Below are 16,119 nucleotides of genomic sequence, written 5' to 3' on the forward strand. Positions count from 1 at the left end.
AACTGAAACTATTGATTTTATTTTAACGTGCCGGAGACGACCGGGATGTTTCCGGTCTCGGACAATACTCCCACGGAGCTCCAGGCCACGATTGGCTCACGTGAACCCATGGCCCGTATGTGTTGTCCCTTCAACTCGGTTAAAAAGGCGTTTAATCTGGGAATGTAAGTGCCAGAAGTGATAATGCTAACCTCGAGAGTAAATTTATCTGTTGTATGTTAAATTGCATAATAACAGGCCAGTGGTTGAGGCAAAAGCGGTGTGGTCTTTTGGCAGGACCGGGCTTTATACCCCAACCAGACGATTTCCAGTAGTGAGGACTGATTCTGTCGCGTCCATCACTGAGCCTTGTGAAGCAATGAGCACTGGGCGCCCCAAAGTTCTAAAATATTTACCATTTACCGATTTAAACGCACGATCCTCCAAAGATGTACTGTTCACACATACAGTGACTACTGAAGTGACGTTTCATCAAGAGTTGCGAATAAAATATTCTTCACAGAAACGTATTAAAACGCGTTTACTACCAATCAATGACGCATGGGTATGAATCAACGTTCACTTTAATACCCTGGCCCAGGCAAGAAGTCGATCTTTCTACCAGCCACCTGAAAGCTTTATCAAAACATCCCCCACAGAAATAAAAACTCCAACATGTTGTCACAATCAAGCTACCGCTAGCACAACAACAACACGTCATCACCGATTCGGTGTCACGCTTTTTGATCATTTTCATTTTCAAAATCCCGTTCTTTGCGTTCACGCAGTCCACCGTCTGGTCCACTCAGTCTTGGTTTGCTTTACGAATCACGTTGGCTGGTTGTTTTTATGTGTGCTTTTTAACTCTTCACCACTCAGCCATCCGCATTGACGCATACCATGTCGGTGAAAGAGAATAAACATCTATCTTCTTTATCCGTAGGTAGCGATCGCTTCAAGAACAAAAAAATGGTCGAATGGTAGAGGGGGGGGGAGGCAGAGGACCCGTGAGGGTCATTCCATTTCGTTCACACCAACACCCCACCCACGATCCCCTACCAAATGGTTGGGCAAGCCAATGGAAGATTATTGTTCTTCGTACGAGCTCGCGCACGCGAGTTCTCCGTCAGTCGTCAAAAGTAGGTGAAAAGGTGATTGACTGAGCTGCATCGAACATAAAGCTTCGCAGGCTCGATAGCAGTCCTAGCCCTCCCCCTAACGCGCCTCGCTTTCCCACTCAACTAACACAACCGGACAGGAGGATTGTCAGGTTTGTCCAGTTAAGATCGCGTTGGCTGTTTTGCTGGAGGACTTTACCTTAGCTGCCTGTGGCTGGTTCAACCTAGAGATGACATTCTTGTTTTATTTTACTTTGTGTTTCGTACGTCTGCTCCACCATCTTTGTTCGCACTTCGATAACGGACCCACGATGGTGGCGCTTGAACATTGAAAGCGTTCACGGTGGGTTTTATCTTAATCTGTACGACGCAACACTGCCATTTGCAGGTTGGTTCGCTGACATGTCTTCTATAATCGATTGTGTAATCTACAATAGTTTTATGAAGCTGCTGCTAGTTCGAATGGAGTATAACTCCAAGGAAATTATAACGTTTACCTCAGAGAGAACCTCAGAGACTTCAGAGAACAGGCATGTGTGATGTTTACTAGCGCATTAAAAAGAAATTTCTGAGCCAGATTGCAGTTCAAATTAAAAAAAAAATCACAACACGTTCATCGTAAGGCATGTACATCGTTTTTTCACACTTAAGTAATATATAACACGGAAGAGGCTCGAAAGCTGTGAATGTGCATTCAAAAAATGCTTGAAGTATATTATAAGACATTCATTTTGTATTAAATTATTCAACATCTCAGACTCTTCTTTCTACAACCCAAAATTGCACAGAAAATTTTCCATTATTTCATTACATTTATTTGCGAGTGTGTATTACAACATCATTGTAAATGAGTTTCATGCTTAAAATCTACAGTTTTTAAGAGAGAAAAACCTCTGTCCATCCTCGTCCGATCAGTTCTGCAGATTGAAAACGCTTCAGCAGTAAAGCCAAGAAACCAAATCCTTTTCCTTTCCTGCCTTACATTTAAAATTTGTTCCAATCACAGCAAATTTGTTTTACGTGGTTATGAATCAGTGGGTTCTAGTTGAAGGGAAACGAATGCCTTATTTGTATTGTAGTAGTGCTTTAAGTAGTAGTAGGTATGCATTTCGAGCCAACGTTCGAACCGAAGAATGGTGCGTTGAATTTTGAAATTTGCGTTCAATCTTAAATAATCATTTACGCTTCTTCGTCAACATAACTGTCTTCGCGCTGTCTTCTGTCGCTTTTGTTAAAGATTGGGTAGTAAAAGATTAATAGTTTAGTACATACAATGTGCATGCATGAGGGTCGCTTCCGTTACAAAACCCTACTCGCCTTTCAAGCTACCAAAGTGCTCGAGAGAATCGTACCAAGTTGTAAAAGGAGAATACTATCATAAATCAGTAGATATAAGGCTCGGTCAGCGTCGCTTACCGATGCCCAAATGTCTTAATGTTACGTCGTCGCTACAGGTTAAGTCTTCGGCTTCACACAGTGCGAAGTATTAATAGCGAAGACGGAAGACATGCCACAAGCACTCCATTCTGTCAACCTTATCTTACGCGCATATTCTAGAGATTAAAAGGGAATAAGTGGAATAATTTCAAGTATGTGTGATCTTTGCGCCGTGCTCTAACGACGGGCAATGTTTCGCCGAAACTTCTGGTACAACATTTCCATCGTGCGGAACTCGGGCTCGTAAATGTCCGGCAGCTCTTGGTCGAGTGCGTGACAGTAAACCATCGACACGGTTCGGGTGCCGTACAGCTTCTGCTCAAAGTCCATCAGTTGCTTGACGAAGGATACGTTGGGCCGAATCTGCGGCCGTTTGTCCTTTATGTGATTGTACGCATCCTTCAGGCTCATGCGATGATATTTCATTAGGTAGGCCAAACAGAGCGATGCCGAACGGCTTATTCCTGCGACACAGTGTACCAGCACAACACCACCGGCTTTAGACTCCTGAAAGAAACGATTTAAGCAAAAGGAAACTGTTATTGACCAGCTCAAGATAAGATTATGGGAAATCATTGTTGTTACCTCTTCGATCAAGTCCGCCACCTCGTTGAAGTATCGTTCCAGATTTGCCTCACGGTTATCCTTTACCGGTATTCTTAGATAACGTGTATCCTCCGCCGGAAGTGGTGTATCGGTGAGCTCTGTCACGGTGGTAGCGTTGATCACAAAGGTTACACCGAGCTGCTGCATCATAGCTACCGAGGCAGCACTTCCGCCACACAGATAAAGGTTCTTTAGCAACTTGGAAACGCCGCTGATCGGCGAGAACCTGCAAAGAAAGTATGTAAAAATAGTTTAAAATGCTAATCTGGTTTGTAAACATGAATTCTAATCTAGGAATAATTCAGATAAATCATTGTTTGGCTCGATTTTTAATTTTAAAAGCGGATTTTGATACTTTTAACCGTGCAGTACCACCAATTCCATTTCATTAAATAATAAAAAAATATTTAATTGTATATTGCAAATAAAATACCAAATTTTATTTTTGCCCACTAGTCTACGCTCGTCTTGCTTGATGTGCCTAAATGTATGCAATACGCAACACTTTTGCACAGTGGTACGCTTTACTGGTCTTCTCTCCGCACATAGATTGTTTTCAAATACCAGATTTTGTACAGCGGTACGGTACCGCCCATTTCAAATCAGGAGCAATTAATATTTTCGTTTGTTTGTTAAATTTTATTATACTTTTTTGATATTGAGGCGAAACAAACCGGAAAACGATAAGCATTGAGTGCATTCATCCAAGCAAATCACTTCTATTGATGTATCGAAAGAACACCTTATTGGACAATAAATCAGGTACAGAAGCATTTTAAAATTCTTATAACTTCTGTTACGCATCACATAATGCATTAAATTTTTTTGTTCATGTTTACAACAAGAACAAAACAATAGAAGGTTCGTCATTGTTTATCTCTTTCACAACGTATCGATAAGTAAAGCAATAAAATGGCACATTAACCTCAAATACATCTTACACCCATCCAAAGCTATCCTTGACCAGCATCAATCCCCATTTCCAGGTTTCCATGCCAACGTGCCAACCATATGTAAACGATCAACAAAGCGGACTCACTTTACGCTTGCCAGCGATTCGTAAGATCCTTTTGCTCCATGAATTGCCTCACCGAGACCCACCCACCAAAAGATACATCCTCCAAACCGTTGTTTACTTGTCGTTTATGGCACGAAAATAAATCACATCTGTGTGCAAAACCCTCAGTCCCCGAGCTTCTTGTTTTCCGACGATTGATCGCGGGCGTACATTTTCACCGCACGAAAACACACTAACACGTGAGCGGCAAGGCAACGGTGACCGAGAGGATCGCTGAAGAATGGAATTTTTAGGTCGATGAGTAACAACCCGACCGTCCAAAAATGCTACGCCATCCTGTCTCTCTCTCTATCTCTCCGAGGCGAGCACCAGACTCGCCGTATGGTCCTCACAAGGTTGCCATTTGTTGGTCCCTTTTGCAGGTTACCACGCCACGCCAGCTTCCTAGGGTTGCGATCGCGGCTTCAAAATTCGAGACGCAACGTGCGACGAATGAGGTTTTTCACATTCCGAAATGCCAAAAGTGAAGCGTGACACGACAGCGCACGCGAACACGTTCCCATAGTACCGGTGAGAGGATGCGAAAGGAGTGCTTGCAGATGAAAAATCGACTCACATGACTCGGACAGCACAGCTGGAAAAAAGGCAAACACTTTGTGCTCTGCTACTTCTTCGGTGATGCTCGGGTTGTTTGAAAAATGAGTCCCTTTTTCACGCTGCATCGCTGCAAACCAGCTTCAGTTTCGTTAATTCTTTGCTTGCCAATTTCTCACCTCTAAACTTCGCATTTTCGTAGCCTGCAAGAAAAAAAAACCTCCCCACCAACGATGGAACGGTGCCAATGCAATAATGTAGGTGTGTTTCGACGCTTCTAGTGCAACTCAACGTTCCACTACGGACAATACCGAAAATGCCTTCCTTTGTTGTTTAAACGCTTTGAAACGCTGCTTTGCTGACTCAACTTAAGCTGTCAGCTGCATCAAACGTCCTTTGTCGCCGTGGCGTTGGTCAGTTGGTTCACTTCGATGTGTAGTATAGGCACCAAAAACGTTTGTTGTTTACCGCGAACTGTAACGCGTATTAACATTTCACGAGACGACACGTCGGATACCCATTTGTGAACAAGTGACGGGTTACGGTGCAAAGTGACATTTTGCGCCGCATGTTTTTGGCCGATTTGGTGCCTGTTTTCAAACGGATTAAAAGTGCATCGAAAGGTATGGGTAGTACTTCAAACGGCACGGGTATAATGGCGATTCATCATGCAAGCTATAATGTGCAGCAGTTGCCAAACTGTCTTTTAAAAATTGACAGGACATGAGGTAATTAGCGTTTGAATTGACACACACGAAAAACGGGAGGGATAAAAATTACCCTGTATGGAATGATGGTGGTTACATTAATTGATAACTATATCCTGCAGTTATGTTAGATTTGTTCTAGTCGAGTAAACTTGATTGTTAGCTTAAACTCGTAGCTCTGTAGTCTGTTCTGGCTTTGTAAAGGCTGGCCTCTTAGTCCCATAGACCAGCTGCCGGTGATTCACCCTAAAACACCGGAAAAGAAGAATCAGTCTTATCTTCAAACCCGTTCCTGGCTATTCAACCTTTTCAACGACCTAAGGATCGTTAATCCAAAAAGAAGACACACCTGAACTGCATTGCAAAGTAATATTTTTTAAAGATTCATACGAAAAGAATCGATTCTATTATCGGCTTTTTTTGTAAACCTTCTCGGTCCCGCTGGCCATCTTATGGCTTACTAGACTTACTGATAACATGTAGTTGATTAGTCAGCATATCTCCAGTGACAGTTATTGCAAATAAATTGTCCCTGGACATAATCAAACATAAGCATGGATTCGCTCTTTTGGAGATCGTTTTTAGCTTTTTAAAGGGATGCCATTTTCTTTAACTCACTGTTTATTTTTAAACTTGCAATTAAGAATATATCAATTACATTTGTGGAAGTATTGCTATTAATAAATCTTTCCACAGACAGGCTAGACAACGGCATCCATGGCACGATTTACTACCGGTCTCTTCAAGAGTAGTTCTGCTATCTTGGGACTGTCGTAGCTTCGGATAACGATGTCAGCAGCGAAATCTGGAGACGTATTGTGCAGGGAAACCGTGCCTACTACGGTCTTCAACGTCTGCTGAGATCCAGAAGACTTCGAAATCTTCTGGACCGCACGAAATGTGAGATATATCGCACACTGATTCGGCCGGTGGTTCTATATGGTCACGAGTCTTGGACCATTCGAGCGTCGCATCCTCCGGACCATCTTTTGCGGTGTGATCGAGCATGGAGTGTGGAGGAGAAGGGTGAACCAAGAGCTTGCTCAGCTATACGGAGAACCGGACATCCTGACGGTAGCAAAGACCGGCAGGATACGATAGCTGGGGCATGTTATGAGGATGCCGAACTCATGCCCCGTTGGCAGGATCAGGTGAAGGGTGACCTGTCGGAGATTGGGTGCCTACACATATGGGAAGCTGCAGCCAGGGATCGAGTTTCCTGGAGATCTATTATGGACCAGCATTGAAAACAGCAGGCCAACATGAGTGAGAAATCTTTCCACAACGCAGGGTAGATTAACTTTTTATTTTATGTTTCAAGACAGCTTAGTTAAAGGCACAATGAATTACGTTGGTCCTCGGCATACATTTATTTTGGCATTTTACTGATGCTTTTAGACAATATATCTTCTATTTTAATTTTGATGATATTCTGAACAACCGATCAAACCGATATTGAAAATGCCCATAGATGGTTATAAATCTATGAATTTGGCGACAAACACTCCCGGAAATTGAAATTTTCAAAGCAATATATAGATATTCAGCATTCCCACGTCTGTATTAAGGTATCTAATATTAATTATTTGATATCATTTAGAAAACCTCAAACATTAACTACGAAGCAATGAAAAATAAAAAAATGATTATTATAATCACTAAGAAAACTTCAATTTCGCGGGTTCCATGTTTTCCCTCCTTAAGTAATAAAGAGTTACATTCGAAACATTCTTCTCATTCAAACAAAGCGCTATCCCACACGTGTCGAACAACCAACTGTTCCACCCGTCTCTGCTAGAAATTCTCTACCCACTTCCACCTTGCGCCACCATTTAAACGGCACGAGCCGTTTACTCTTGTAAATCCACAAAAAAAGCCACTCTCTAAATAGCTCATAAATTCCTCCGTTACATAAATTCGACACACGTCTGTGTGTCGAATTCAAAGCGTTTCTTTCGCTTCCTATCCATTTTATCGCTTCATCCCCTATGCTGGTCTATGCTGTCAGACCAATACCGGCTGTTACACGACGGCGCGGGTTTTATTTTTACCCCGGCCCGTTCCGAGACAATTTGACTTTTACCTTGAATTTTTTTTATGTACCGATCTGTTGGCGGTTCTGTTCTCTTAGACCATTTGATCGAAAAACACACCCCTTGGAATGTGACGGGGGTTTTTTTGTTGTGCATTTTCTTAAGGCTTTTCTGTCTTTACCTATGTTGCAATGATCTTTGCGTTCGTTTGTACCACTTTCGGAGTCAAGTGTGCAGTCAGTGGTGAAATAATTTTATTTTTCTTCCTCCATCCCTAAAACCACCACCAAGAACGCTAACGTTTTCCGCATCTTAGCGTCTTTAAACGATCAAGATCAGCCGGTGGACATGTGACACAAGGTGTCACTTGCAGGAAAGCAGGAAAAATCAGCAGCCTGTATTACTCAACACGGCTCATAATTTTTCGTCGGCGCCTCCGAAACTCATCTCTCTGTCACTCACCAGCCACTGCGTGTGACACATTGCACAGGACACCATTTAAATCGACCGGCGTTGAGTTGCTGTCTCGTTTTAGCCGCTACCACACATTCCACACACCAGAAAGGAGCAAGAAGCGAAGGTCAAGAATCTCTACCACCTACCCAGCGAACCGCACCACCCCTTGCACGAGGGGACATTGTCCGTACGCAACGGTGTTCGTTGACCGTCACGCTCGCCAAACCGCCTGTTTGTGAAGGATTTTTATGGCCTTTCCTTTCTTCTGTATACAACGCACGGCATGCGCAATGGCATCGGGACAAATCGAGACAAAATTTCACCCCTTTGTTTTTGCATCAGCCTTTCCACGCCACCCTACATCCCCTAATTCTGCTTCCCTTTTCATCATCTACACACTTACGTTCTCATTGGACGATGAAGTGTGGCACCAGCCAGTACCGCGGGCACAGGATTTTCATTGCGCTCCAGAAGGGCCTGTATTTGATTGCCACCTTTCCCCTCCAGCACGGTATCACCCGTTACGCCATCCTCCTCCATCACCTTGGTTACGGCGACCGTAACCGGTACCGGAGGCTGACAGCCGCTTAGCAACTCCGAATGATTCACACTGTTTATGTTTATCTCTTTCATGGTGTCCACTGTAAGCTGGTGATTGCACCGGAAAATGCTCGTTCAAACACTTTTCACCGCGCAAACACGCACACACACACCCAAACACGCTCACGTTCCTTCAACTGTAGCTTATTGTCTTTTGCGTTCTCGAAGATAAATGTCGCTCACCACACTTGCACTTTACTGCTCGAACGAGCTGAAGCAAAGTTTTAAATCGTCTCTGGCTTAAAATCAGCTATTAATCGCTTTAACAAAATCAAACTGCACACAATTTTTCACACTGGCGTCAACCAGCAACCCACTCGCAGACTTGAAAGAATGTAGGGAAAATTGTGTTCGGCCCGGAAAGAAACTCTCAAGCTGCTACTGCTGCTTACTGGTGCGTTCGAATTGGTCAGAGGGTGGAAAAACACTAAACCTTATGCTGAAGCCGAATGCCGCAGTCTGAGTCGTCTGATTAACCACCACTCGCTCGAACGTGGATGACGAATGGGGGTGCGGACATGGTGGCAGGAAAATTCTTCGCCTGACTGAAACAACTTTAAGCTCGGCCCGTAAAGAGCGAATGAGAAAGAGCAAACGGTGACGGAGTGAATTTTCACCTTTCACGCTCTCATTTGCTCTCACGCTGAGCTGCCGCGTTTGGGAGGATGTGGTGAGATGGTCCTTTTTGCACGCCCGGTTTGTTGTCAGTGATGAGCGGAATGTTTTCGTCGAGTGAGACAGGCAGCATATGTTTTATCTCACACACATTTTCCTCCTCTTTAGGGTGATTGTCGGGGTGGTGTGTAGGTTATTGGTTGAAATGACGAATTTTTGACACTTTTTCGTATTATTTTCAATTTTACATGTTCATTTCTACAGTTATTTCTATAAAATAAAATCATTGTTGGGACTTTTTCACAAATTAAATTGGTCATAAAGTTGTTTTTCTTTGATAAAATAATTCATATGAACAGTTGTACATTTTATTTAGCCAATGCTTTCAAATCACTTCTTCACAACGTTGCAAGTGGCCGTTATAACTGACAGTTTTCCACACTCGCTAACGCTTCAGCTGTAAAATCTCGCTCTCTTTTCCTCAGCACTCCATTCTATCTCACCCAAGCACATCAACCGACGTACCCACACTTGGTATGCGGGAAACTGAAACGATACACTATTTTTATCCGACCGCACATGAAAGGACGACAGAGCGAATCGCTTGATGGCGTCCCCGTTACTACGATGACGACTGGTTAAGACATCAATATGATCGATCGAAGGTTAGCCGAAGGGGTGATCGCTGGCAGCGAACGGGCAGTGGCTTGAATTGAACTGAATCAAGCGGCAAGAATGTTTACGCCAACGGATAGATGCATTACCGCACAAACCTCAAGAGTCAGAAATTGAGGTTAAAAATGCAACACTTCACACGCGCAGACTGAGTTGCAGTTTCATTTTCTATCCCGTTTGTGCCACGCCGTGTGCGCTGTGGAATGCCATCGGGAAGGTCTTACCATATGAGTGTGTGTGCGAAAGGTTGATTGAGTGGTCACTCGATGGTGAAGCTGGGCCGAATTTAAAGGGACCACATTCCTGCTCGATCGTGCCCCATCCATCATCGGTGAACGATCGTAGTCGCGTTGGAATTTGGTAGTTTCATTCATTTCTCTAACATTGTTTCAAGCTCTCGAAAAGGTATGATAAATAATAACAAAATAAAAGTTAATTAATTTTAAAGAGAGTTTAAAATTAAATATTTCCATTGCAATTAATAACCTTACAAAAATGCATCTCTTCCACCAAACGCACGACTGTGCTTCGGTTCGTGTAAATATTTTTAGCTGCACTTTCCCCATTTCCAATCTTACCTTCACACAGAAGGAAAAGTAATTAAATAAACAAACGGCCTGGTGCGCTGGTGTGTACAATTTATTTACTCCAACATCTGTACCAGCCGGTCCTTCCTACACATGACAGCGCAGTACACACAAACACACATTCCTTAATGGCAGTTAATTTTATTTTCCATCTTATGTGCACCTTTTTGTTCCTTCTTTACTCCCCAGGTTTAGGAAAATGAATAATCGCGATCGGTTTCCTGTGTGAGAGGGACAACAGAAAATGCATTAACACTCGTGTCAAGCAGATTATTTTTTTTAGCTTCGCTTTTGAAAGTGAAAGCCGATTATGTGGTTTTCTGCGGGTCGTCATACCATTCATTCCCAACTCCTCCGTAATTTTAAGTTTATTTGTTTACTCACAATTCGTGATTCAATTTACAACCAATTTTTTTTTTACACTCGATCGTGATCGTAAACTTTTTCTTGCCAACTTCACATACATACATACCGAAAAACGCTTCGATGAAAAATTGTTTTGAGATCAGACAATCAAACAAAAGGGGCATTCTGCTTTGTTCTTCACATTCTGAGAGCACAACACATAAATTGCAACCTTCATTCGGTAGAAATTAATTTTGTGCAATAATGAAGCATAAAATTGAGATAAAAGGCAGACATACGGTTCCTGCTCTTTGCATACGAAAAGGCAGCGATTGTTGATGCAAGAATGCGGTTTCTTGTTTATTTTACTGTTGACCACAGCAGATGATATCAACAATCCGCAAGTCAATGCACGGATAAGTATTTGCTCTCATCTGCATCTCCGAATGCGCCGAAGATGTTTGTTGCCTGATTGGATCATCTGTTCTGCCTGCTTTTTGTTTACAAATTTCCACACATTCCAATAGATTTTGAACAAATATGTTTTTCACCACTGTTTACAATCTTATGTTGGGATCATTGGAAGACAAAAAACAACAATAAACCTATTATGTTTTTCGCTCAAGCCCAATTTCTAGGAATTGTTTTGCTCTTAAGCGGTTCTTCCACCTCCTTCACCCTTCTTCGGCTAACGCTCCTAACACCGCTTTTATTGCGTCAATTAGCCCATTGCTCGATCTTGTCCTCATTCACGCAATCCACTTCGTTGTTTGTTAAGCGTCGCAAGTAAACGTCACCAGGCGCCTCACGGCGGCATGGCACGATTTATTCATTAACCTTGATCTAACCAGATCGGAAGAGTTTGCGATGCGGTTTAGCTCTATTTTCTACCAGCTTCCTTCTCCCGCTGACGCGCCCCGTTCCTGCCCTTACCTTCGCCGCACAATATTTGTTTGTTTTAAAAAAAGATTGTCTAACCACCCCCAAAAACAAGTGACATCCGTGGTACGAAAATAAAATACCAACCCTCCACCCGGTGGGTGGTTAGTTTAAGCTACCGATTGCTCTCCCCTACGTTCCTGCTATCCTGCTCTATCTCTCTCCCTCTCGTTCGCTGAATGAACTAGAACAAACCACAGTACTGGCTAACCACCCTTACTACAGCCACATACGGCCACACATGAAAGGTCGGTTGCGAATAAGTGTAGTTAGCAGGTTTTAAATAATACTTCGCTATATTTAGTACCCTGTCACTAATGAATGGTTGCTTACCGTTTACATAATGGATCGCTTAAAACAAACAAAAAAAAAACAGGAAAGTAAGCACGCGTTTGCTTAGGCAACATTTACGGATCAGTATGGAATGCTTCACACCCGATCCCATTGGGGTCTTAAAATGAAATAAAAAGTGATCGCTTTTGCTAGCCTTTTTGATTGACGGTTGAGTGCTCAAATCTTTCAAAACGCTACCGATGGCATCTAATATTATGGCGAACGTGCACACGCTCGCGAATGACACCGAACCGGGCGCGAACCGTGGCAGTAGGTGCGATCACAGCCGATGGCGATCGTTTCTGCGCCCGCCCAACTTGAACTCTGACTTCCGCTGACATTCGTCTGCATGTGTCGACCGATTGTGGCACGCTTAGTGCGGATGATTCGCATCCCAGCTTTGAAACAGCTGTTGGTACGATGGTAAGAGCTGCGAAGAAACATGTGACGAGATTTCTGTTTAAAAGTGAGTGCAATTTTGCATTTCCGAAGATGATCTACATCAGCTGCATTCGCAAGCTTCATTCCTTTCTAGAGTTTCCTGTCGCTCGACTCGACAAAAAAAAATATTTTGACTATTTCGCTTGTGGCATTCATAACACCCTTTCTGTCTGAGAAATGTGTCATCCCCTCCTTCCCTTGCCACGCATTAATGCCACCCGTATCAACCAGTTCCCTTTCCCAAACTCCCGCACTGGATGGAATTTTAATGTGAAGAAATGCTACGACTCAAAATAGATTGTATCCTGACCAAAAGATTAAAACGCACCAAAAAATAAAACCACACCATCGTTCGTCGGGAGTCTCGTTTCGGACCGTTTGACCGTTACGGAACCGTGCTGCTGATTGCATACGCGCAGTAGCTACGCAGTTGTAAAACAAATGAGGAAATCTAACGGCCATATTAACGACCGCCCCGCCCGATATGCAAATTCTTCCCTCACGGTAAGTCGCGCACGGGAGCACGAAATAAAATATCACCTTGCTTGAATACTCTACGAGCTCACCTTTTCGAAAATATTTTTATTAACCCGACCTGCGCTCCTACCACCCTTTGCTTGTTCTTGCGATTAATAGAAGCTTCAAGAAGATGCTGCTTCATCGCTACACGCTTGTCCGCTGGCGTTTACGAATCGATGGAGACGCCCGGTTGCTTGTGGAATGTTGCCCGTCATTCTTGTGGCCGATACGCGAGTATACGTGTGAGTGTTGTTTGAGAGACCGAGAAAAAACACATCAAACGAGGCAATCATTGCTTACAATCCGGCCAACTCCCCAACCCCCAATAAGACACTGCTTATTGCTTCGGTATGTTTGCGTGAATCACCAGGCGTCTCCATGGGGTATCACATTTTTATGAATGAACGAAACGGTACGACATTTATCATCCGTTTGAAACGATTTGACGACGGAAACCGATACTTTCAAACTCATTTTCGCAATAAAATATATAGTTTTGCTTTCGATAACGCAAAGTCTCTGCATCATAATTTGATGTGCTTTTTGTGCTTCCCGAAAACAAACTTGAAAGGTTGTCAACGACACAGCAAATCCGTCCCGTGCCGTGCTACCAAATCTACATCATTACAGACCCATAAATCAGGCGCAGGTCCCTGTTTGGTGGGGTGCGTTATTAGTTTTGTTTACATCTCGGCTAACCCTCGGCAGGCCAAAGAACTTTCTCTGCATTCGGTCAGGGTGGCGCTAGCGTGGTTATAAATTACTGTCTTTTCTCGCGGAATGTACACCCACCGGAGTGTTTACCGCGATGCTCCAGCTTCACGCCAGGGCTGTGTGGACTACGGCAAGCATTGGGACAAATGAAAACAAGTAGTAAAAGAGAGCGAGTGAGAAGCACGCACGGCACACGGCAGAACACCCAAAACCTGTTGCGTGCGAATCGTGCTACAAGCGTGGCAACAGACCCCGCTGGCGGCAGCGACCAGCCACTTTGAGTGTCAATTAATCTAGATGAAATGGAAGACGAATGGTGTTTTTTATGGCGACCAAGTTTGATAGCTTTGCCACCCTGTTTTCATTCGAGGGGTGTTTCCCGTGCATGGATTGGGCGTGTGTAGGGGAGCAATGGCGGTGAAGGTGAAAAACGGTAGCGTCCTGTTTATGGGACCGCATTCTTTTGCGTCCAAGTCATGGGTGTTGATTTCGTGCAATATTAAACCATTTTCGAAATTAGTCCATCATTTCAAGTAAACAGCTCGCGCTACGTTATTACCAGCGTTGGCACATCATTAGCAAATCTCGCCTATTTGCCATTTTAAAGAGAAAATTATCAAACTATCAAACAAGTGAAAAAGTTTTGCTTCACTACATAAACATTTCTACTTCCGCACTTATGCTCACAAATAATTGATTAATGATCCGCTCGACTAAATACAGACTACCTTGACCATGCTCAGGTTGTTTACCCTCACGAAATAACGAAGAAACACAGTCACTATTTAGGCAGATAATTTATCACCCTGTAGTCGGTGGCATCCCCAGCGGTGTCCTTGTTCAATTGCACCCTACGGTCGGTACTTCTGGGTTGAATTAAATGCTCATAAATTTCGATTCTACCACAAGTCCGTGTGGACAGCAGCGGAAGCCGGTCAGCAAACATTTTTCTACGCACTTTCATTCATCCTTGACATCGTTCTCGGGTGGGGAAAGAATGCACAAACACACACTTTCTTCTCGTGCCGTTGTGATCGTAATCCTTTCTTTTTTCATGTTCTTATCATGTCTTTATGTTTCATGTCGCTACGAGCTAGAGGCGCAATAATTTGTCCCGTGTTCAAGTGTTGATACACAGACCCAAATTTCTTATGAAAAATACCAATGGGTGGTAGGAAGTTTTGTTTGTTATGCTGATGACTTCCGCCATCTTTTTTTTTGTGGAGCAACAGCAAGGAAGGGTTGTACGAAACGATGGTTAAATTATGCTTTCACTGTGCGCTCTATTTATGCCACGTTGTATCAATCCAACGCTTGACTTGTGTTGTCAATTACGCTGCTGCTATATAGTTTCTTCGGTTGTTTTCTTAACATGTGTGAAAAAGGTACATCCTGGGTAGGGTTTGAAAGACATGCTCTAGAAAAAAATATGGCTCGTCTCCGCTCCGGACGATAAATTAGGAACACTAACGCGTTTCGTTCTATTCCTGGCTCATAACGCACGTAACTCATTCAAGCGATATAGTACGATATGCGTCCCACGGAAGCACCTTTCCCGTGACGACCAACCCGAGCCAGGAGGGCCGGATGTCGAACCAAACAAAAGATCATTTTTGCGCAAAAAAGAAACATGACACACGCCTTAGATGCCGTGCTTTTTTGTTTCATCCATTTGCGGACTCTACACCCCCTTTGGCGTGACTCAGCCAGCGAAAGACGGTTGATCAAATAAAACTGACCAACTCACACACTGCCAAACGGTACGAGTTTTTTTTTTGTTTCTTTTCGGCAACAACAACAACAACAACTACACACCCACTCACCCGCATACCGTCATCAAACGTCCGGTGGTCATTTCGCAAAACACTGCCAACTCTGTGTTCAGTCAACTTTACTTGCTTCCTTTTTTTCTGTTTGCTTGTAGCTACGCTTTGTTTCACCATGATTCAAAATTTGAACCAGATGTTTTCGCCGTCGATCGTATTTGCTGGGCGATCGGTCTGTCGTCATCGGTTTCGGGCGCTCGTGCTGGGTGAAGTTTCGTTGGGTTGCGGAGGATGCAGAAGAGGATGGATTGGTTTGTTTACAGCGTTGCGTCTTCATTGCAATGCGTTTCGGCAGACGGTAAACAACAATCAAACTACAACCGTACGCTCGCTGTTGTCGCGTTTGATTAGCTGTATGTGTGTAGATTGTCGATGATGCGTTCAAACGCGTGTTGTGTAATAAATACTGGTTTGTAGTTTATTTGGAACCATTCATCATCCCGTTGGAGCGTTTTTTTTTGTTTTGTTGCTGATATTACATTTGTTTATATTTAGTATTACAGTTCAGCACCGTATATTCCGATGTATTTTAATGATGAGATTATTTGGTATTAAAGTTACTGGAACTATCAAATTT

The 16,119-nt window shown here is 43.4% G+C and overlaps 5 protein-coding genes across 5 annotated transcripts in view; 3 read left to right on the top strand and 2 right to left on the bottom strand.

The window, feature by feature from the left end:
* LOC126560898 (uncharacterized) overlaps positions 1-16,119 on the top strand; it is a 502,800-nt gene that overhangs the window by 348,955 nt on the left and 137,726 nt on the right. The gene's annotated exons all lie outside the window — the stretch shown is intronic.
* Positions 1-16,119, top strand: part of LOC126563276 (uncharacterized protein KIAA1143 homolog) — a 154,216-nt gene that overhangs the window by 24,346 nt on the left and 113,751 nt on the right. The window lies entirely within an intron of this gene.
* LOC126563403 (U6 snRNA-associated Sm-like protein LSm5) overlaps positions 1-16,119 on the bottom strand; it is a 168,539-nt gene that overhangs the window by 7,844 nt on the left and 144,576 nt on the right. The window lies entirely within an intron of this gene.
* The window catches only part of LOC126561529 (uncharacterized), a 123,792-nt gene that overhangs the window by 3,196 nt on the left and 104,477 nt on the right, over positions 1-16,119 (top strand). The window lies entirely within an intron of this gene.
* LOC126562803 (dual specificity protein phosphatase 18-like) lies at positions 2,636-8,586 on the bottom strand. The gene is made up of 3 exons (XM_050219386.1): positions 8,352-8,586; positions 3,120-3,366; positions 2,636-3,041 (listed from the first exon to the last, which is right to left on the bottom strand). The coding sequence occupies exons 1-3, from the start codon at positions 8,579-8,581 to the stop codon at positions 2,712-2,714; spliced, it is 807 nt and encodes a 268-aa protein (XP_050075343.1). The 5' UTR covers positions 8,582-8,586; the 3' UTR covers positions 2,636-2,711.

The sequence above is a fragment of the Anopheles maculipalpis genome, chromosome 3RL (genome assembly GCF_943734695.1).
Source record: "Anopheles maculipalpis chromosome 3RL, idAnoMacuDA_375_x, whole genome shotgun sequence".
Lineage (NCBI taxonomy): Eukaryota > Metazoa > Arthropoda > Insecta > Diptera > Culicidae > Anopheles > Anopheles maculipalpis.